The following is a 21,909-nucleotide window of genomic DNA, read 5'->3' as shown; positions in this document are numbered from 1 at the left end:
CCCACAGATTACACCCCCGAAGTGAATTTGAAAACTCGACCAATGATGAAAAACTCCCATACCTACTGGGAGAAATACAACAATGCGCGAACACAGCACAAGATTTGTGAACTGTTGCGACAAAAGAAGGCTAGAAACACAACCACCCTAAGGACTACAAACCATGGATTGACATCTAGACCTACTGCACATACAGTATGAAACAGAGCTGATACCTTTAAATGCATTTTGAGGAAAATAATGCTGCTATTTGTACCCTGTGTATAAAATGTCACAATGCGACATAGCTCTGTTTACACAATGCTGTACCCCCTCCAACTGTATATATTATGTTCCCCATTTTCAACTGTTTTTATTGTATTTGTGATACTTGCTTTGGCACTGTAAACGTATGTTTTCTCCTGCCAATAAAGCTCCTTTGAATTGTTGTTGTCATTTTGCATCTCTCAGACAGGGATGACACTCCGGCCTCACCCTGCAGCCTCACGTCTTGGGATTCCAGTAAGTGCTGCTCCTCCATTTCTTAGAAAAGTTATAATAATAAATAAATACATAACTAAAATGTCCTCACAGTTTAGGAGAGCCTAAGAGGTTAGAGCAGCAGGCCGCCATTTTCATCTCTTGGGCTCAGGGGCGTCACACCAAATTCTGGGCCCTGGGTACAAGGATTCACTGCGGGCCCCCCATGAATGTTAACTATTGAAAAATAGCAGATACAAGCTCACAGCGCGGCACCAAGTGCCGCGCTGTGAGCTTGTAGATCTGCTATTTTTGAAAAATCGTGAAAATGTGTGCAAGAAACCTATGTCAAGGACCCCCAAGATGATATGTATTTGGCCACGGACCCCGATCTCAAAATAATTAGTTCCAGGGACCCCCAGAAGCAAAATTTGAGTTAGAAATGTTCGCTTAAAAAATTCATATATTCAAAGACTTTTCAAAAATAGCAGATCTACAAGCTCGCAGCGCGGCACTCGGTGCCGCGCTGTGAGCTTGTATATCTGCTATTTTTCAATAGATAAAGTTATTAGGGCCCCTCCACCTTGGGCCCCAGTAACTCAGTCCCACTTTCCTACCCCTTGTGACGCCCCTGCTTGGGCTGCCTGTGAACTGAGAATTCATTACTGTTGCTTGATTTCGAGTGGTGACGAGACCTATTACCGGTATTTAGTACCTATTGTGCTCAAGTGTAATTGGCTCAGCTCGATGTCAGCAGTAATAAAGCCTAATAATTAGACTGCACTCTGTCGCAGTGCCAACTTGCACCACGTGCACTCGTGGCCATGTATGGCCTACCTGTGCACCAGCAGAGCGTGCAAGTAGGCCTACTGTGATCGGTGCTGTCTCTATGTACTGTATGTGGGTGGGCAAGTTGGCACTCTGCCGAGGTGACAACAATTGGGGTACATTTAATGCCTTTTAAAAGGGGGTCCGTAGCCTAATGCATGTCAAACTGGGGGTCCCTGAAATTAAAATGGTCACTGCTAGAGCTGTAAAAATCTCGTATATGAGGGGGTCCCTGCCTCCCTGGCATATCTTTTCAAATGGGTGTCCGCGGGCTAATAAGTGTCAATTTGGGCGTCCTCGACATGAAAAGGTCTGTTAATCACTAACCTGTATGTGTTCAGATTCCGGAGGTGCCGTCTATCCTGCCAGCAGCCCCTCTGCCATGTCCACCGGTCCCTCCACACGCTCCCAGCGCTCCGTGGAGAGCAAGTCCATGGAGAGCTTCTTCAGCTCCAGGTGGCGCTCTCAAACACACACACACACACGCACGCACGCACGCACGCACGCACGCACGACAACTGGAAAAATCCTGTCAATCAGTTATTATAGTTTTTGTAATATCCATACGTGTATTTCATTTCCTTTCAGTTTTGGTGTCTGATTTCTCTTTAGTTTAAGTCTTGGTTTTAGTTTTTCAGCCATTAAAGGAAAGCCTTGATGTTTTAGGCTATGATTACGGTAAACTAAATCAAAATGAACTCTGTTTCCAGGTTCCCTCTGGGCAGACTGAGGTCCTCCATCTCCTCAGGGAAACAGGTTCCTCTGAAGTCTCACTGTCTGTCTGCAGAGACGGACAAACAGGCCGACACGGAGGCTCCGGACTACCTGCCTCTGGTGAGACACATGCACACACATCACACACGCTAGTGCTGGGATCGGGCCCATTTTTTCTGTCCGTTCCGAACCCGTGTCCGACAGTTTTATGTTCCGACCCGAATCGACGTCCGAGCATTAATCATTAAAATGCGTCCGACCCGCGCCGAGGCCCGAACCTTATGTTTCCAACGCTTTTTCCCCTCCTTTATTTTTCTTTGAGGAAGCCACTGATTTACACTCACTAGCAAACTTGTTCTAATGTGCAGTGCATGCAGCGTGCTTGCTTGTTGCCCTTAATGTGAATATTAAGCCACACTGTAGCTTGTGAAAGTGTTTAAATAGTAGGCTATGTCGATTATTAAATAATAAAAAATAATAACGTGCGCTGCGCTCGGTGTCTGACTGCAAGTTTCCGCGCCTGGAAAATAGCAGTTTCTGTAGGAGGACAAACATGACACAAACAATCTTAACGCTTTCCAATGCTGTAAAAGTGTGTAGAATAAATATTAAATGTAATGCTCATTATGTATTTGTAGCCTACTTAGTCATTTTGACAGTAGGCTAATATAGCTAATGTAGACTTTTAATATATTGTCACTGTCGGGCAGAAACCTTGTATCTCCAAGTTTCAAATTTGTATGTTTTTTTTTCTCGCAAAGTAAAGTCCTGCTTCATCATACAAGACTGATGCACAAAAGTAGTGAAAACAGCAGATCTACAAGCACACAACGCCTCGCAGAGCGAGGCGTTGTGTGCTTGTAGATCGGCTGTTTTCACTAGTTTAGTTCATTTTGTAAATGATAAATACAAAACGAAGTTTTGGACATACAAGGTTTCCACCCGACAACGACGATGTATAAGGCTTTTATAATTTTTTGCGGCTCCAGACAGATTTGTTTTTAGTTTCTTTGGTCCAATATGGCTCTTTCAACATTTTGGGTTGCCGACCCCTGCAACGGTTGGAGTCAGTGCATGCCGTCTGGTCTTCTCCCCCATGCAGGTGCGTCTGCAGCTGGCGTCGGGAGCCTTCCTGCTGACCCAGGGCTACTCGGAGCGCCTCCAGATCCCCCTGGACCGCCTGAGGAGGGCGTCGCCCTACAGCCTGCACCGCAGCAGCCTCAGCCCGCCGTTCCGCTGCACCTCCCCCAACGCCGCCCCGCCGCCCCCTGCCGCCTCCACCGCCGCCAAACCCCCTCGCGCCGCCACATCCACATCGTCCTCATCGTCGTCGTCATCATCGCCCAATCAGAACGTGTCCTCGCCCTTGTCCTCCTCCTCCCTCATCGTCAGACCCGGCGCCCCGCCCTCGGCCCCTCCTTTCCACCACGCCCCGGAGGACACTCCCTTGACAAGGGGCCCCGGCAGGGGGTGGTCGTCCCTCCGGAGGGGGGGTCCCGACCCGGTCACGTCGCCTTCGGACCTCCTCAGCTCGGAGGAGGGGGGGCGGGGCTCCCCGGGGGTGCCGGACAGCGGCCGCGGCTCGGAGACGGACGCCTGCGAGGCGGGCTCTCCGGTGGACGCCGCCGTGGCAGAGTTCCAGGTAAGGTTGTTCTAGTTACAGGGATATGTTTCACTTTCACACATGTTCGTGACTTCAACCTCCTTTTTAACCATGAGAGATCCATTGGAAACACCCGTCCTTGGCTCTGGTGACTGAACTTTTCAATTATGAAAAGTTCACTGACATAATGAGGTTTTACAAAAAATAGAAATCTGAAATGGTGTTTTGTGCTCAGAAAACTAAATCAAATCATAAACAAAATGGTCCTTAATTTTAGTCTTTGGCTATTTATTCCATACAGCACATATATTTTGGTTTCATATCAAATCTACCATAATCTTCCATTTGTTCAGTTTTTTATGATTCTTATGAAAACGACAAATCAAAAAACAACACTAAAACTATGTATTTTCACAAAATAAAAACTAAACAGCAACCCCACATGGAAAAGAAAAGAAGAAGAAAAATGAGAATTAAAACTAACTGAAATTGAAAACAAAGTCCAAACCAAATGAAAATGAAAAAACTAACAAAAAGTGACTAAATAAATCCAATACCATTGTGTTTCCAGGGGAGTGGCGGGGCGGCCCAAGGGGACCTGGAGGGCTCCAGCTGGGCCACGGCCGTGGCCCTGGCCTGGCTGGAGCACCGCTGCGCCGGATACTTCATGGAATGGGAGCTGGTGGCGGCCAAGGCCGACTTCTGGCTGCGCGGCCAGGAGCTGCCGGAGGGAGTGGACCTGGCGGGCCTGAAGGGAGCCGCCAGGCAGCTGTTCCTGCTGCTCCGCCACTGGGACGAGAACATCCAGTTCAACATGCTGTGCTACAACCCCAACAACATGTAAAATGTCTGATGTTAACCCATTTAGGCCTGAACACATTATTACGCAATATTTTATGCTTTAAATATTAAAAAATAGCAGATATACAAGCTCACAGCGCGGCACCGAGTGCCGCGCTGCGAGCTTGTAGATCTGCTATTTTTGAAAAATCTTGAAAATTAGAATTTTGACCCGATTCTATAAGTGTCTTTTGAATCCTTCTAAGGTTTTTTTGAAAAACCTATGTTTCTATGTCAGCAATCTGGCCAGCCATCGTCAAAGAAAAGGTCCTTTTCATTTAACTGGAGCTCAGTTAGCCTGTTCTTGAGAGACTACTATGTCAGTGGTTCACAAACCTTTTCATGTGAAGGACCCCAAAAATGATATGTATTTGGCCACGGACCCCCATCTCAAAATATTTAGTTCCAGGGACCACCCAGAAGCAAAATTTGAGTTACAAACGTTCGCTTTGAAAATACATATATTCAAAGATTTGCACACATTTTCACGACTTTTTCAAAAATAGCAGATCTACAAGCTCGCAGCGCGGCACTCGGTGCCGCGCTGTGAGCTTGTATATCTGCTATTTTTTTTATATTTAAAGCATAAAATATTGCGTAATAATGTGTTCAGGCCTAAATCAGCAAGTGATTGTCCTTTTTGTTAACTCATAGACCACCGAAGTCTGACGCCACTGCCACTAGATGGCATTATTAGAGGAAGTTCTTATATGAGGTGATCTAAATCACCTCGCATAAGAACTGTGTTCCAAAAATAAACACACCACGTCTGCGATTGTACTCATATGGATATGAAGCATCGACTAAAGGTGGAAATGTACACTTTTATCCAAAGAGTAACACAATAAACGATAGAACCGAGTCAAACAAAACCCAACGACTAGATTTCCCATGAACGCAGCTGGTAGGGAACAGTGACATCAAACCCGGAAGTGTCCCAGAAGTGTAGTTTCAGCCTTTTTCTGGCAGAATGAAATAAACTTTCTACCGAAACAGGATATATCAAATATGAATGAATATCATAAACGATGCAGAGTCTGACAGAAACGCCCAGACGATTTGTTTATTTTTGGAACACTATGGGGATATCAATACAAAAAAACATCAGGAACCCGGGTAATAGCGCCATCTAGCAGCATGACGTCAGGACTTCGGAGCTCTGACTGCCAACATTGTTTTTCTCGACTTATGTCGCTCCCTGCCACGCTTTCAGAGATATTCACCACATTTGGAAAATCATAGAATAATATTCCACGTTGCTCCAATTTACTCACGGGGATCGCCATGATCCACTCAAAAGATATCAGTTTCCACCACTCGTCCCATAGAGTCTATGGGACAAGTGGTGGAATAAGGAATAAGGAAAAAGCCTTATAGTGTTAGTCTATGGCAGGGGTGCCCAAAAGGTAGATCGTGATCTACCAGTAGATCACCAAGGGCGTGCAGGTAGACCACATGACATGCCTCTAAAAATATATAATTAAAATATAAAAAGAATATGTCAATATGACATCAAGAAGGGCCTGTCAGCTCCCTTCGTGGCTTCTAAAGTAGGCAAACCTCCAATGCAATACTTTGTTCAAGAGTCAGTAGCATTCCAAAGAACCCCAAAACCTACCACTTCCATACAGAATGGGATGAAGACATTTCCCCCAGTATTTCCCATTTATTTCCACCTTACAGTAAGTGTGTTTGTCTAAAATGTAACGCCAGTGCTGCTATTCCAAAGCCCCCCTCAGGCCCTCAGCTAAAACATGTTGGATGGGTAGATCATGTTGAGCTAGTCATTTTAAAAGTAGATCTCACGTCACAAAAGTGTGGGCACCCCTGGTCTATTGCATAAAAAAATCGCACCAGTGCCAAGTAGCGGTGCAAACACGACACACATGCATATCTCCGTGTATGGGCAGTTCTGTCCGTGACGTCAGTTAATTTATGTGTTTGGCTGACACACACAGAGTGAAACGTTTTGTTTCCGGTGACGTTATCAACGTGTCAGGTGACCTTCCAGTTAGTTACCTGGAATAAGTTGGCAACCTCACCCTGAAAAAGTATTTTCTGTTTACTAAAAAGCTGTGGAGACTGAAGACCCCTGTTACTGAACAAGCACTAATAGTCTGATAGAATGATTACTATCAGAATGTAGAGCTACTTTGTTTTAACCAAAGAATATCACTTACTCTACTTTTAAGGGTTGTTCATACTGCACTATCTATCTATAAATGCGAGAAGTCTCTGCGTGTGTGTTTGTAATCCGCGTATCTCGAGAACCGTTCGTCCCGCCGGCTTCAGATTCGGCACGCGCGCTCCCCGCCGCGGCACGGAGTGCAGTGCCGGGCCTCGACCCGACCCGACGCGCGGTTTTCCCTAACCGGCGCGAAACGTTCGGAATCTCCTTATGCGGGGCTGATTGTTGACATCAGGCTGTTCCGGAGGAAATCGGCGCAAAATCGGTCATTGTGACATCACTGCAGTGCCGGGCGCAAGCGCTGACTCATTGTGACATCACTGCAGTGCCGGGCCTTGCCTCGACCCGACAGATATCTCCGTATATGGGCATAAGACTGAGAACACCATATATGGGCATATGGGCAGATACAGAGATCTCCATACAGTATATGGGCATATATAGACAGATATCTCCGTATATAGGCATAAAAGGGACACAGACCCTAGACCCGACAGATATCTCCGTATACTGAGAACTCCATATATGTGTCCCAATCTCACTGAGAGCCAGTCATCTCGGAAAGTACAGCTTTAGACAGGGACTGAAAATACCCCTTTTTTTTTCACTAAAATGTGATAAAGCCACTAAAGCATTTCATAAATTTCAGGCTACATTTCACTTAAACGCCAGAGCTTAACTCTGCATGTAAATAAGACTTTTTTTAATTAATGTGAGAGATCGTCAGGTCATTTGCAGGTTAGAAATTTATTTAGAAATTGAATATCTCAAAAGTAGTATTTCAGCTTGGCATCATTCTATAAGCCATATCTTCAAAACTGTTGGGTCAATCTCCACAACCAATATATCATTTTGTAGCTATGATCACCAAAAAATGAAAATGAATAAAAATCCAATGACTGGCTCCCAGCCAAATTGGGACACATATGTGCATCTTGCCTCGACCCGACAGATATCTCCGTATATGGGCATAAGACTGAGAACTGAAATCGGTGCAAGCGCTGACTCATTGTGAGATTTGTGACATCACCTCATAAAAGGCTCTGACATCACGTACGCCACATGAGTCAACAAAAAATCTCTGTGAGTGTGTATGTATGTATGTAATCCGCGTATCTCGAGAACCATTCGTCCCACCGGCACGCGCGTTCTCCATATATGGGAATAAAATGAATGCCCGTATGCGGAGCTGATGTCTGACATCAGAGTTTTCCGCAACCGGTACTGTGTGTCCAGAGATCTTCATATATGGGCATAAGTGGACAAAGACAAACAGATGGTCAAAACGGGTCCTATGACAACAGGTATATTGGGGTTTGCATTAAAGGGTGGGGCATTCATGGGGTTTGCATTAAAGGGTGGGGCATTCATTCCCTATTTCAAATTCGGCACGCACCGCACCGCAGCAGGTAGTGCAGTGCTCGGCCTCGACCCGACCCGATACACGATTTTCTGTAACCAGCACGAAAGGTTCGGATTCTGATGTCTGACATCAGGATTTTCCGGAACTGACACTGTGTCTGCATAGATCTCCATAAATGGGCATAAAATGGATGCAGACAGCTGATACAGATATCTCCATATATGGGCATAAATGGACACAGGCAAACAGATGGTCAAAGATCTCCATATATGGGCATAAAGTGGACGCAGACAGACAGATACAGATATCTCCATATATGGGCATAAATGGACACAGGCAAACAGATGGTCAAAACAGGTCCTATGACAACAGGTATAATGGGGTTTGCATTAAGTTTGTCTCCTCCTCCATCTGTTTGTCTGTGTCCCTTTATTCCCATTATGGAGATCTCTGTATCTGTCTGTGCCTCCGACTGTGTTGCAGACACAGTGCCGGTTCCCCCTTTAATGCAAACCCCGGCCATTATACCTATTGTCATAGGACCCGTTTTGACCATCTTTTTGAAAAAGCGACAGAGATCTCATATATGGGCATAAAATGGACGCAGATAAACAGATATCTCCATATATGGCATATATGGGCATACAATGGACGCAGAATCACAAAGTTCTCCATATACGGGCATAAAAGGGACACAGACAGACAGATAGAGATCTCCATATATGGGCATAAAATGGACGCAGATAGACAGATATCTCCATATATGGGCATATAATGGACCCAGAACTATAACTGCAGTGATCTCTATATGGACATAAAATGGACGCCGACAGACAGACAGATACAGATATCTCCATATATGGGCATAAATGGACACAGGCAGACAGATGGTCAAAACAGGTCCTATGAAAACAGGTATAATGGGGTTTGCATTAAAGGGCGGGGCATTCATTCCCTATTTACATTGTTCCGAGTTGGCCAGGTCGCCGACTAGACGCTAGTAACTATAATTATGAAGCTATCATTTAAAAATCGTTCCAACTAAGATGGATGGCAGAGTTCACACTGCAAACTATGTTGTTGTTGTTTTTTATGTCCAGTGACACTGTCCATAACGAATGGATTTACTGAATAGAAGTTCCTTGGTTGTGTGGTGTGTGTCGTCACGCACCAAAAATAGGAGAATACAAGCTCAGCAAAGCATTGTGAGCATGTAGATCTGCTATTTCTGGTGACTGAATCCACGCAACAGAAATAAAGACACACCTGACATTGATTCACGCCAAATTCAGTAAAACTGTTATTAACTGTGGCATCTAGGAGTGCTTTTTTCTTTTTTCTTAAAAGATACTGAAAACTTTACATTTGTTCTACATACTTATTTTCTGTAGTTGTGCAAAGTTAATAAGTAGGGCTTCAGTGTTTAATCAGACTAATCAATTTAGTCACTTTTAAGAAATGATCAACAAAAATGTTGATTTTGTTCGACAGAATAACCGCCATTCAAATAACTGATAGTTGCATCCTTGATTTCACTTCTGTCTTTGTGACTTCAACAAAGCAATGCCTTTACATTGAAACTATATTGTATTGTTTGAGTTTTCGTTGCAGGGCTAGTCTCTCAAGCTAGACATCTATTCCACAATCTCCCAATGCTATATATAATAGTCTGTAACCACAACTCCTGAAAGCCCCAAACGTAAGCTTGGGAAAAAAGCAAGGCGCTCCCCTAAGCAGTGGTTGCTCAGCCACAGAAGACTAATTGAAGAAAGGAACCACACTATGGTGGATAAATGGTACTCTGGGATGCAACCAGATTCACTTCGTTTGGATTTGTTTTCCTCACTTAACCACTCAAATACCTGTAACGCGCCTGAGTCGCGTTAGATTCCAACCACTTTAACCATTAATTTATGCTTTAACTTTAGAAAAATAGCAGATATACAAGCTCACAGCGCGGCACCGAGTGCCGCGCTGCGAGCTTGTAGATCTGCTATTTTTGAAAAATCGTGAAAATGTGTGCAAGTCTTTGAATATCTTTGACCCGATCTTTTGACACGACTTCTAAATCCTTCCTCTAAATCAGTGGTTCTCAAACTGTTTCTTGTCAAGGACCCCCAAAATTGCAGGTATTTGGCCACAGACTCCCATCTCAAAATATGTTGTTCCATGGACCCCCAGAAGCAAATATCTGAGTTAAAATAAATATTTAAATAGATATATTCAAATACTTGCAAAAAAAAAATCTTGATTTTTCAAAAATAGCAGATCTACAAGCTCGCAGGAGCTTGTATATCTGCTATTTTTCACTGGTTAAAGCATTCAATAACTCTAGATCCCAGGCTAGATAAATGGCAGCATTTTCTTTATTTAGGCATTTAAAATATATATATATTTAAAAGCAATATCTTACATTTTATTTTTTACATTTCTGCTAAGCAGCCATCTATATTATGTGTTGATGTAATTTGATTTACAGTAGGACACATTTATGCGATTATTATTATCTGCTTGTTTTTGCAATTTTCTTCTTGACTTAAGTATTTGAAAATTGTGCGAGTCAAAACTATTACAGGGCTAACAGATGCCATAGTCCAGTGCCAAGAGCCTTCCTTGTAATACTTAACAGTATGTCTTAAGAACTTCTACTGATGAATGGTATATTCTATGCGGCAGAATACCCCTTACTTTACATACCCAAGTGTCCTTTATTAAATACAAAATATACAATAATACGTACTGATTATGCAATCAACACCATGCCTTGATTACCTGCAAAGTCTTTTAACTCAGTGATTTTAGCTCCTAGCCATTGTAGCTACTTTGCCAAATGATCCTAATTGGGTGATACTGAACCAGTGTCAGTTTGCAAAAGAAAAAGATTGTTTGATTACAGAGATGACGTTTATTAATCTGCAAAATAAAACAAATTTGAAAATCAGTCCATGTGTCATGTGTAACAAATCATGCATGCAAAAAAGAAAAAACAAGCCAGTTGTACCAAAGCTGAATTGGCAGGTCGGCTGCCGACTACAAAACATACATGGTTTCAGTCTTAATGTACAGGTATTGAATAAGTATAGCAGAGTGTGTTAAGCCACACTCACTATTGAATATGAATCGATGAAAAACAAACACGACTAGTAGACATGATGGAAAAATGGTGATGATTGTCAGCAGCTTATGCCCGATTTACACTTGGCTTCGTACTGTCAAACACCAAAAATAGCTATAATCTACAAGCCGACAATGTCACATTGTCAGATTGTGGAGCTTTTTTTTCGACATTGGTGTGCAACTAGCATAAACCAGGCGTCACTTCTAAAGCGGAATACGATACCGTAGCAGACAGGTACTGTAGATTACGGAATAGCTCTTGTAACCTTGTGGAAATTCTTCAAGCTTATCAGATACGTGGACACGTGTGCTGTGAGGCTCAAGTTCCTTAGTATGACATTGACATTCTTGCAGTACGATACCATTCTAAACTATGTACACAGTAACCATTTGGGGCATTGGTTTTGCATAATAAATCTAGAAACCTAGTGGCAATTGCTGAGCAAAAGGTTGATTTAAAATTAAATAACTGGTGTGTGTGTGTGTGTGGGGGGGGGATTTGTGTGTGGGTAATATACATAACTGTCGCTGTCTGGTGAAAACCTTGCATGTCCAAATTAACTTTTACTTTTCAAGAAATGGGGGGGGGGGGGGGGGGGGTCACAAGCTCTTGATAATTCCTTTCCTTGGTTTAATATTTATAAAACCCACACAAAACTACGGTACTTTCAATTTCACTTAAATCTGAAGAGCAACATCAGTACAAACACATTGCACTGCGTAACATTGAGAGTTTGTAAATCTGCTGTCTTTGTGTCACATTGTAGTATGATGAACAAGGGCATTAACGACATACAAGTTGAAATATTGAGATACGTTTTGGCCGACGGTGACGATATGCAGTATACCCAATACACACACACACACACACACACACACACACACACACACGTAAAAAATCTTTTCATTAACCCATTTAGGCCTAGAAATGATTGAATGCTTTAACAAGTGAAAAATAGCAGATATACAAGCTCACAGCGCGGCACCGAGTGCCGCGCTGTGAGCTTGTAGATCTGCTATTTTTGAAAAAGTTGTGAAAATGTGTGCAAATCTTTGAATATATGTATTTTCAAAGCGAACGTTTTTAACTCAAATTTTGCTTCTGGGTGGTCCCTGGAAGTTGGAACTAGATATTTTGAGATAGGGGTCCGTGGCCAAATACATATCATTTTGGGGGTCCTTCACATGAAAAGGTTCGAGAACCACTGACATAGTAGTCTCTCAAGAACAGACTGACTGAGCTCCAGTTAAGTGAAAAGGACCTTTTCTTTGACGATGGCTGGCCAGATTGCTGACATAGAAACATAGGTTTTTCAAAAAACCTTAGAAGGATTCAAAAGACACTTATAGAATCGGGTCAAAATGCTAATTTTCACGATTTTTCAAAAATAGCAGATCTACAAGCCCGCAGCGCGGCACTCAGTGCCGCGCTGTGAGCTTGTATATCTGCTATTTTTCAATAGTTAAAGCATAAAATAATGATACACAAAATGTGTACCCGTTCTAAATGGGTTAAGGTAACATTCACCACAGCAAAACATTCACAACCGCTCCTCAGCCCCTAAGTTCGTTCAATTATCTAAAAGAAACAAACAAAACTAAAACAAACACAAAACAAAAAAAAACACCTGAGAATGCCTATTCGTCTCCTTGCCTCCTCCTTCCATCTCTAAAGGCCAATGTATGTATGCTTGGAGCGACAAGTTTCAAACGACGCGTCGCACAACATTCCGAGTTTCGAGCATCTACTGTCTGCGATTCGCCGACGTAGCAGCCGTTGCTACAAAACGTAAACAAGGAAGTGGATGCAGTCTCGTGCATCTTCCTAAACAATCACAGTACGCAGACATTTATTAAGCATTTGCAACCTTTGAATCTTTCCCCAGACACTTGTAGACGCTCAAAGCATACTGTAAATTGACCTAAACACAATGCACTGCGTATTACCGTAGCTCTCCTTCACATTAAAAGCAGTGAGCATCTATTGGCTCCTATTTAAGACACCCCAGGGACGTGGTCCTGCGTCAGTCTTCCAGTGGAGGCGTGCAAACAGGAGGGACTTTAGAGGCTGTGCGCCAGTGTGGTGGACGGACAGTTATAAAGTTCATGAGTATCTGTACTTTGAGTATTTGCTTCTTTTTTTTTAGACTTTCACTCCCAAGACAAATTAGTGTACGTTTGATTTCATTTCAAGGAAGTGTAAAGAACATTTACGCATAGTGAAAAGAGCAGATCTACAAGAGTTGTAGATCTGCTATTTCCACTATTTTTGATGGGGTTTATCTTTTTCTCCAGGAAGATCTTTGAATAGTTTTGGAAAATGTCATTAACATGAAACTGTACCTTGTAATTTGTACTACCTAAGCATTTTTTTAAAAGCAAGTACTGCAGTACTTAAACTCAAGGTACACGTGGTGTGTGACAGAGCAACTTTCACCAGGTAGTGGGGTAATATATTTGACCAGGAGTATTTATTAGGACCTTCGCCTCAAGTACAGTACACTCTGGTTGTGTACTCTGTCCACCACCCACTGCTGTGTGCGCTAGCCAGCTGATTAGGACCCCCCACTCTGGGCTCTGCAAGGGGGCAGCGCATCACTGCTGCTTGGCTTTGGCTGATGACGACGTCGTGTCCTCCTGGGGCGTGGCTGGCTGTGACGGCGGGACGGGGACGGGGACGGGGCCCGGGGACAGCCACAAGGACAGCAGCATGATGAGGTGACACACGTGAAGCGCTGCGGAGCTGTAGTTGGTGGACGGATAGGTGTTCCACGAGAGCTCTATCAGACCCAGGATCAGCACCCTGCAAGCAAAAAAGAAATTGGCGACGATGTTAAGAATTTGCGTCTTTTCTTCTACACCAATGGTTCTCAAACTTCATGTCAAGGACCCCCAAAAATTTACCCTGCGGTGCGGGACCCCCCCCCCCCCCCCCTCCAATCTGGAAATATTTTATGTTGGTGGCAGAGCAGTATAATGAGAACTTTCCCATGTTTGTTCTATATTTGGATGGTACCAGATCATGGTGGCTCACTGGCTCCATCTAGTGTTGGGTGTGGCTGTCACTCACTTTGGAGAAGTAGACAGTTGTGAGGGTATTGAGGGCAATGTCTTATCTTAAATACCAAGTGATATTCGCTTTGGAGTTTGGACACTGGGGTTCAAGTTTTAAGCCCCATTTTCAAGAAATTACGATCTGGAATTATTTTATGCTTTAACCATTGAAAAATAGCAGATATACAAACTCACAGCGTGGCTGCGAGCTTGTACATCTGCTATTTTTGGAAAATCCTTGCGATCTTTGAATATACAGTACTAGCTCACATCTAGAGTCCACGCCCGCTTCTTTACTAAAAAAAAGTACAAAAAAAATAGTTCCGCCACAATAGTTCCCCCCCCCAAAATTTTTTGTAAATTTATTATTATTTTTTTATTACTTTTTTTTTTAAACTTTTTTTTTTTTTTTTTAAATATTTTCTTTTTTTTGTAATTTTTTTTTTTTTCAAAACACTTTTTTTTTGTTGAAAAAAACAGTTTTTTAGTAAAGAAGCGGGCGTGGACTCTAGATGTGAGCGGCCCGAAGGGCCGTGAACCTCTAGTAATGAATAATTGAGGACTGCTGTGCTGCCTTTCTCCATGCCATTGTAAAGTTTCACTTTCGGTTTAGAGCCACGGGGACCGTAAGCCTCTCTCTCTCTCTCTCTCTCTCTCTCTCGTTGTAAAGTTTCACTTTCTGTTTAGACCCACGGACTGTAAAGCCTCTCTCTCTCTCTCTCTCTCTCTCTCTCTCTCTCTCTGTGTTGACTTTTGTGTGGCGCTGGTGTGACGTGAGGACGTGTGCGTGAGGACGTCGGCACGTTTGCCACGTGATCTTCCTAGCCAATTGGAGTGCTGCATTTGGTCGTGTCTGAGTCACACACAAACTGACAAAAACCGCTGGCTGCAGTTTTAAAATGTAGGTATAGATGTATTTTTAAAGTGAGCATTTGTAACTCAAATTTTACCTCTGTGGGTCCCTGGAACCACTGACATAGAAACATGTGTTTTCAAAAGCCTTAGAAGATTTTAGAAGACATCGGGTCCAAAAAAATAAAAATAAAAAAACCTTGCACACATTTTCAATTGTTTGCGTAAAATACAGAGGCCGGGGGTCCAAGTGGTTCCATTCCCCTGGCTCCTCACCTGAGCAGGTGTGCTAGCTTCTTGACTCCGCCGCTCCACAGCAGGTAGGGCAGCGTGTGGAAGTACCACACGTAGAACTGGTAGTGCAGCGAGCGGCTGAAGCAAATGCCGATGAAGTTAGACGTGAACAGGATCAGCACGATCTGTGATCCTCCGTTAAGGCCCCACACAAAATTGCATTAGAACACAGGTTATTTTCTCCATCTTCAGAACAGTTTTGGGCATACAAGGTTTCCTTGCCAACCAACTAACTGCAGCTAGGATTTGGAGCCAACAGGTGAAGTAGGCCTACATTATTACAGACAGTTCAAAACATACAGTGTATCCTCTTCACATTCCCAGCAGGCTCTTGGGTTCTAATTCATGGGTTGCATTTGTAGTCCTACAGCAGGCCATGTTGAGGACCAACACATGTGTTTCCATTGTCTGATTGGCATAGAATCAATGTTCTATGCCAATCAGAACACCTGTGTTGGTCCTCAACATGGCCGCTGTAGGACTACAAATGCAACCCATGAATAGGGACACACAAAGCCAGACGTAGGCAAAAAAAAAAGGATATGATCTGCAGTCGTTTTCTCAGCAGGGATTTTCCTCTTGCCTGGCTCCTTGAGAAGTTCCATAACACTGTCTCCAGGTCTGGACAACAGAGAGAAAGTCGAGTGTCATTCTCAGAAGCAAACGTCATCGGTGGGATTTCAACTGGACTGGAGGGAGTGTATACAATACACTCTGCGCTCTTGCTTTTAAAATGTATCGGTTATAGCGATTCACAAGTGTGAAATCACAGTAAATGGCATGAACTCTAGTCAACATACAAGGTAGTGACCGTTTCCTCACTTAAGTAGAGTGCAGAGAGAACAGTGTAGTGCCTCAAGGAAACTAGGATACTGTGTAAAAGAATTAACCTACAGAAGCATCCTGCTAAACAACATCTAAACGACACTCTGAGCATTCGTGGTCAAGAAAAAAACCTGACTCTAAAAACACGAACAAGTAACTAATACTGTATCGGCTATCTCTCAAAAATGTGAGAAGTGATACAAGGAGAGGTGAGTGCTAGGGGGGTGAGGTAGTCTAAAGAATTTTCAGACTGCGGCGGGGGTTATTCCACAGTTTGGAAACCTGAGTAGCTGTTACTTTCTCCACCTTCTCCAAGAAAGACCCATTTCTGAAATGAAATATTACTATGAGCAGGCCCATGACTTAACAAAAGTGGCATTTGAAGTTTTAAGGATATTATGATTATCGTTAACACTATTGTTAGTCACAATTATTTTTTACCACAATAATTGTAACATGTCATTTTCATATCGTCCAATCCTTGGTTGTGGGGAATAAATAAAACAACAGTATAGAGCTGTCACAATATGACATTTTACATGACAATTAATTGTCACTCAAATAATTGGCGATTAACGATTTAATTGTGTTTTTGTCGTTGATAATTACATTTCTGTTTGGCTTTTAGGCTTTGAAGTTGCAGATATGGCAGATATGACACATAACCTAAACACACAAATAAATTACTGACATATTTGACAACTTACTACTTAAAAAATAACATTGATAGTGGAAATAGCCGATCTACAAGCTCACAACGCGTCGCGATGCGACGCGTTGTGAGCTTGTAGATCTGCTATTTCCACTATTTCTGACATTTTTCAACATTCACGATTATGACGATTATGACAAAATAATTGCGATAATGTAAAATAATCACGATTAGACGATTATGTAATAATTGTGACAGCCCTACAACAGTACATCACGGTCTGGCTCTGCCCTCGACGACCTTGGCACAGCCAGCGTCAGTTGGTCTTACCTCTTCCAGCGGCGGAGGAAGAACAGCAGCAGCGTGACCAGGTGTGCTGCCAGCAGCAGCAGGTGGAAGTAGCGACTCAGGAAGAGCCACTCGGGCAGGAAGCGCCAGTTGACCGTCCATTTGAACATGAACTGACGTCCCAGGTCGAACGCTTGGCTCATGTAGCCAACGGGATTCTCCAACAGGAAGGGCAGGCCCAGCAAACCCTGTGACAAACAAAGGTGAGGAAGAGGAAGAGTGAGGTGGTGTTTGGTTAGCAGAATTTCATTCATTTCAGTACGGTATGTAAATCAATTTGCAGAGACTTGGTTGATATATAGGTAGCCAATACCCATCAATATGATTGTCTGGTAAGTTTTTGTCAAAGTTAGGTTATCATTGCGTTTGAATGCATTTGTTTTGGCCCCCCCAAAACAGGATGGAAAAATTACAATCCATGACTTACTAGCCGCACAATGGTGTTGAGCCCTACACTGATTCCACTGTTTCAATTATTCAGGTAAGTTTGGTGACATTTATGACTAAGGAGACAATATAAAATACAAACAAAGCCATTAACACAATTAGTGCCTCTTAATCTGAAGGTTGCTTGGTGCCTCGGTGCCACGCGGTTTCCTCCATAGGCCGCCGCTATTATTTTGAAGGGCTGGAAGGGGGTTGTTTTTGTTTTTTTGGATTATCACTTGACGGCAACGATTACGTCATCTAGTCACATGACAATGTGGGACAAGAAGATGAAGATGGCTGCGCCCTGCCTTGTGCCTTGTTTACATTTAGATCTGCTGCAAAATGTCTCAAAATGGCTATTTTGTTTAAATGAAGTTTCTTTATGGGCCTCTCCATTGACTTAACATTGAGGAGCTTCACTTCGCGTGCACGCCCAACGTGCGTTGTAAACAAATCGCCGACATTACCGATGCGAGCGGGACCGGAGCGACATTAAGTAAGTAATAATATCTTTACTGTATATACAGTAAGATTCACAGTCCTCACCGTCAACGGCGCCATGGTATTAACCCTTTCAATGACGGTGAGGACTGTCAACGGCGGCAGAACAGTTAAACAAGATAATAATTGATATATGTATTTAAATATTTATAGCTGAAACTGACTAGAAAATGACCTTTCCTTAATGAATACTCTATGTACCTGTATAGCTGCACATAGAGACAGTCTGGGGATTGTCCTTATGAAACCAAACTCAGACAGGAGAAGAAACAGAAGGCCAGGGGCGAAAAGAAGCACATTCATCTTCACAGATACTGCTAAACTGTCAGAGAGAGAGGGAGGGAGAAAGAAGTGTTATTTCAACTAGGCCAGTGGACCCACATAACTCTTGAGAGTACAAACGGATTTGCACACTCAAGAGTTACAGACCTGTAAGGGTCCATTTGGAACCCACACAAGAGGGTCCCTGGACCTGTTGGTGAGACAAGTACAATAAATGTAAGACACCTATGCACTAGGACAGCATATGCCCACTATGATGCACATTACACAGAGAGATGCATGTAAATAGATATTTATGTATATGCACATACTGCCCAATGTGCACATGCACATATGGAACCATGCACAGAGCACCTTCAAGCAGTACTTTGATGGTTTTTGTACCGTTGTTGTCACCATTCTTTTTTTAAGTCTAATCATATTCGTATACTGTGAGATGCAACAATAACAATCCTGAATCTGGAATCAAGGGGGCTGCAATAGGACAACAAGGAGACTGACTGCAATAAGACAACGAGGGGACTGTACTGTTATGTACTTGCCTATAAATCCCACAGCCGAGGGTCCAGTGTCCGTCCAGGAAGAGATTGACGGCTCCAAAAAGCAGCATCATGGCCACTGGGTCGTTGAAGAGCCGCAGCACAAAGATGGAATGGATTCGGTATGACGCACAGCACACAAAGAAGAACACATAGGGAGGGACCTGGACACAAACACATGCAAACACCCACATAACCTCCACTGGTAAAAGCCATGGCTCAATTTCAGATTGTCCGTCTGTCTCACTAAACATCTTCATATATCACAGGGACGCCTTAACACTCAGGACGCCACCATTCACTTGCGCTTTATTTTGAAGAGCCCCGGAAGCTCCGTGCGTGTGCACGTGGGTGTACACTGACGATCCAGGAAGGAGATCTGTTTGTTTACAAACGGTCGCGAAAACTAAAATCCTAACCGGGGCCGACCATCACGGCATAGTGTCGCCGTGAAGACAAGCTGATCTCGGCCTCCTCGGCGTTATTTGCACCTTATTTCGAGATAAAGCCGTTTTTATGTTTCAGTATAGAATAGGAGTCAATGGATAATGGCCGCTCTCGGTTGCTTCTGGCTGCGTTGGGTCATGACGTATGCAGTTTTTTCTTTCACCAGCACCCGTAGCAAGCGTCTGAGATGCGGGTTACCATGGAAACCTTATCTCGTCTGTGAACGTGTTTGGCTACCAAGAGCAGCCAAACTGTTAAGAAAATGTCTTCAAATTAGAATTTGGTGGTCAAAGGGCAAGGCCACTGACCTCACAGAATATGAATAATATATGTTTTAAACTGCAAATGGTTGGCAGAAGCATACAACCACGATTCAGCATTTCTAGTTTTGGCAAGATTTCCATTTCCATACTTCTTGGGTTCGAGAGCTTAACTGTAGTGTACTTCTGCATTCTAATAATACTGTTGAACGATAATAAGTGAGAACCCCGGGCTTTAATCCACCCAAAAACTAACAGCAGACATACCTTTCTGGTGCGGTTGTAGATTCTGAAGACCAGCAGCAGAGTGATCAAATAGAAGCCAGCAAAAACATACTGGCCCAGACGAATGTTCACCCCGTGGCTGGTGACGTAGTACAGAGCTGTGAAGATGTACACGAAGCCAGCTGGGTACCTGAAGGAAAACACACAGACATGTTCCTCTGAAGACACTCCCACTACATCTTAATGTAGGTTAGATGCTGACTACGGGGCTCAACCACTTTGTGTCACATAGTGATACGTATATGATACTCACACCAAAGGGCCTGTGTCTCCTTTCAGCTGGGTGTAGTCATAGGTACCGTTAATAACTCCCTCCACTTCATCCATATAGGCTTTCCAGTCTATCTCTGTGTCTGCGGGAAGATATTCAAATTTATCATGCAAGTGACCTACAAAGCCGGTGCATTTGTCGAGCGTCTATAAAGTACGAACACAATTGGCCCCGTGTTTGGGCCGGGGGAGGAAAACCGGGGGAGGAAGAGCGATATTTGTCTCTGCACGTAATCTTACAGACTGGCGAGGCAGGGAGTGTCACTGGCAGGTGAGCCAGTAGGACACAACAGCAGTGACAACACACGAATGTGTGTGAGGGGGAATTAATTGGCATAACAAAATTGGGGAGTAAAGGGATTAATAAGCACCATAATAATAACAAGAGACTTAACTGCACTTATAACACTAATATTTCTACATTTGCTACAAAAGCTGTGGCTATGGCCAGTCAATAAAGGAGTAGTTCACCGCCAAAATGACTTTTTCCATTGATTACTCATGCCATGGATGCCATGGAGACTTGAGTTCAATAATATTTTTTGGTTTTTTGTCGCATTACTAAGACAATAATTTGTTTACAATAAATGTATCCACTTTGATTCCGGATGGGGACCCAATATTTTGTCTTAGGAATGAGACAAATACAAAAAAGTATTATTGAACTCAAGTCTCCATGGCACGAGTAATCAATGGAATTTTTTTTTTTGGGGGGGGGGGGGACTACTCATAAAAATAAACAAGAAAGTTGAATGGTAAGTCTGATACTGATGTACAGTGCATCATTGGTTCTCAAAGTGGGGTCCGGCCGTCCGGGGACCCCCAAGGGTCCTTGAGGGAGTTCCAGGGGGTCCCCAGCAAAGTCACAGTTAGGAACCAAATGGACCCTTATGGGTCTGTAACTCACAGAGTGCACAGAATGGAACCAAATGACCTGCATTAATTTGTACACTCTCAGATTTTACAATATGGCCCATGTCACTTATTAGCCAATGTCAATGTGGGGGTCCTTGACATGAAAAGGTTTGAGGACCGCAATACAGCAACAAGTGTGCGACGCGGGTCTGGTGGCTCCCCTCCCTCCCTCCCTCCCTCCCTCCCACCCTCCTCCATTCAAAACAAACGCACGGGACGGATTTAGCCATCACAGCCATACTCTATGATCACAGCAGCATGCTAACGGGACTTAGCATAAGCATTAACTCACACGGCACAGCGTGGATGACCCACACGTTGACGCAGACCTCCAGCAGCCACAGCACGGCGCACACCAACAGCGTGTACTCCGCCTTGAACACCACCAGGTGCTTGTCCTGCCACAGGGCGCGCAGGGCGCCCCACACCGGCGACACGGACCCGGGGCCAGCGGGGCCGGCGGGGCCCGGACCCGGGGCGGGGGACCGTCTCCGGCTCGCACCGCCGCCTCCTGGTGCCATCTCTCTGCTTCTGGGATTAGAGAATTGAGAAACAACAAGGGAGCTGACCGTAAAGAGAGATAGAGAGAACCACACACACTGACCGGAACACGCGTGGCAAACAACCCGGACTCCCCTCCTCCTGTCACTAGTGTTGCCAGGCTTCGGGAGAGAAATAAGTAACGTATCAATACTGCAATGTAGAAATACTCTATTACTACAAGTAGAAGTCCTGTATGAAAATTTCACTTGAGTAAACGTACAAAAGTATTGGTATCAAAATGTAGGCTACTCAAAAATCCTATCAGTTAAAATATGATTATTGTGTTGTGGGGGTTGCGGCC

The 21,909-nt window shown here is 43.7% G+C and overlaps 2 protein-coding genes across 3 annotated transcripts in view; one reads left to right on the top strand and one right to left on the bottom strand.

The window, feature by feature from the left end:
- Positions 1–4,448, top strand: part of vwa5b2 (von Willebrand factor A domain containing 5B2) — a gene marked incomplete at both ends in the record, with an annotated part of 28,661 nt that extends 24,213 nt beyond the window's left edge. The window contains 5 exons of the mRNA XM_080725536.1: positions 451–501; positions 1,629–1,743; positions 1,998–2,121; positions 3,104–3,643; positions 4,176–4,448. Of these exons, the coding sequence (XP_080581662.1) occupies positions 451–501; positions 1,629–1,743; positions 1,998–2,121; positions 3,104–3,643; positions 4,176–4,448 (1,103 nt within the window). The remainder of the gene's footprint in view (positions 1–450; positions 502–1,628; positions 1,744–1,997; positions 2,122–3,103; positions 3,644–4,175) is intronic.
- A 6,438-nt stretch (positions 4,449–10,886) lies between these two features.
- Positions 10,887–21,689, bottom strand: alg3 (ALG3 alpha-1,3- mannosyltransferase). Of its 2 annotated transcripts, XR_013962040.1 has the most exons (10): positions 21,358–21,689; positions 20,134–20,233; positions 19,863–20,010; positions 18,892–19,052; positions 18,269–18,389; positions 17,120–17,325; positions 15,858–15,933; positions 15,295–15,440; positions 12,635–13,915; positions 10,887–12,034 (listed from the first exon to the last, which is right to left on the bottom strand). XR_013962040.1 is itself a non-coding variant. In XM_080725452.1 (9 exons), exons 1-9 carry the CDS (start codon positions 21,584–21,586, stop codon positions 13,708–13,710), a joined length of 1,395 nt encoding a protein of 464 aa, XP_080581578.1. In that variant the 5' UTR covers positions 21,587–21,689; the 3' UTR covers positions 10,887–13,707. The 2 variants fall into 2 exon arrangements, 1 of the variants encoding a protein (XP_080581578.1); XM_080725452.1 differs by having other exon boundaries at positions 10,887–13,915.
- Positions 21,690–21,909: the final 220 nt, after the last annotated feature.

The sequence above is a fragment of the Nannobrachium achirus genome (genome assembly GCF_963921795.1).
Source record: "Nannobrachium achirus genome assembly, chromosome: 5".
Taxonomy (NCBI): domain Eukaryota; kingdom Metazoa; phylum Chordata; class Actinopteri; order Myctophiformes; family Myctophidae; genus Nannobrachium; species Nannobrachium achirus.
The sequence above is the reverse complement of the archived record's forward strand: the minus strand, read 5'-3'. Positions and strand labels throughout refer to the sequence as shown.

Bases quoted from the DNA above. Each gene is read 5' to 3' on its own strand.
- alg3 (XM_080725452.1), bottom strand. From the start codon at position 21,586: ATGGCACCAGGAGGCGGCGGTGCGAGCCGGAGACGGTCCCCCGCCCCG. The intron at 20,011-20,133 runs GTGAGTATCATA...GTTTTCCTTCAG, and splicing joins GGAGACACAGGCCCTTTGGT to GTACCCAGCTGGCTTCGTGT. The intron at 18,390-18,891 runs GCAAGTACATAA...TCTCTCTGACAG, and splicing joins CTCGGCTGTGGGATTTATAG to TTTAGCAGTATCTGTGAAGA.